Source organism: Parus major, unplaced genomic scaffold (assembly GCF_001522545.3).
Source record: "Parus major isolate Abel unplaced genomic scaffold, Parus_major1.1 Scaffold947, whole genome shotgun sequence".
Lineage (NCBI taxonomy): Eukaryota > Metazoa > Chordata > Aves > Passeriformes > Paridae > Parus > Parus major.
Window position 1 is genome coordinate 1298 of NW_015379822.1, and position 1118 is coordinate 2415.

General features: G+C 67.0%; 1 protein-coding gene across 1 annotated transcript in view; it reads right to left on the reverse strand.

The window, feature by feature from the left end:
- LOC107199528 (anoctamin-8-like) overlaps positions 1–547 on the reverse strand; it is a gene marked incomplete at its 3' end in the record, with an annotated part of 1759 nt that extends 1212 nt beyond the window's left edge. Inside the window, exon 1 of the mRNA XM_015616844.3 lies at positions 82–547. Coding sequence (XP_015472330.1) covers positions 82–148 — 67 coding nt within the window. The remainder of the gene's footprint in view (positions 1–81) is intronic.
- Between the last annotated feature and the right edge of the window lie 571 nt (positions 548–1118).

Consider the following 1118-nt stretch of genomic DNA (forward strand, 5'->3'; position numbering starts at 1 on the left):
TTCCCGGTCCCATCCCACCCCAATCCCGGTTTTCCCGGTCCCATCCCACCCCGATCCCGGTTTTCCCGGCCCCATCCCTACCCGGGAATGTCATGAGCACATCGCAGTTCTCCGTGGGCACGGTTTTCATCCAGGCCTTGTGGGACATGATGTAACGCCCGGCCTGGAGCAGCCGCTTCCCGAAGAGTTTATCTGCCGGGGGGAGGCCGGGGAGGGATCAAAATCCCTGGGAAGCGGATCCCAAATCTCCCCGGCATCGGATTTCTCCTGCGGCACATCCCAAAAAACCGGCCCCGACAGCCGCGGGGAGGAGCCGCCAGCGCGTCCCGGCACGGCCGGGGGTACCCGATTGTCGCGGGGTGTCCCCTCGGAGCGTCCCCAAATCCTCTCACCTCCTCCCGCTGCCCCTCGGGCTCCGAGGGATGGAAATCGCAGGAAAAACGGCAATAGGGGGGAAAAAAAATAATAAAAAATAGCAGCCGGTCTCCATGGAAACCCGGCGAGGCCCCGCGCCGCCGCGCCGAGGTGGGATGGGGACAGTCCCCAAAGAACCGGGGGACAGCGAGGGGACGCTTGGGGTGGCTTTGTCCCCGCGCCCGGTGTCGCCTCCCTGGGAGGGTGGGGACAGGGGGAATCCCAAAAAAAACCCAGCCGGAGCTGGCGGGGAGGGAGGGATGGGGGGTCCGCGATGGGGTGGGGACCCCCGGCTGTCGCTCGGTGTCCCCTCCTGCCTCAGTGTCCCCTCCTCGGGCGGGGATGTCGCGGATCCTCGGGGTGCCCCAGGGCTGGGAAGGGTTCGGGGTGCCGGAAACCGCCGGGCAAACAGGAAATGCCGGAGCTGCAGGGAGCGCACCCCAAAAGCTGCGGGAATCCCCGAGCTCAGAGCCCCGATGGGCTCTGAAAGCTGTCCCCGAGCCGGGGGTGGCACTTGGGGACACGCCCGGGGCTGTCACCCCCGCCGGGACACCGGCCCGGCAGCTGGGCACGGCCCCTGGGGAGAGGGTAACGGGGTGCCAGGGTGTTGGGGTGTCAGGGTGTTGGGGTTTAGGGGTGCCAGAGTAATGGGGTGGGGGATAATGGGGTGCTTAAGTGCCCGGGTGTTGTGGTTTAGGGGTGCC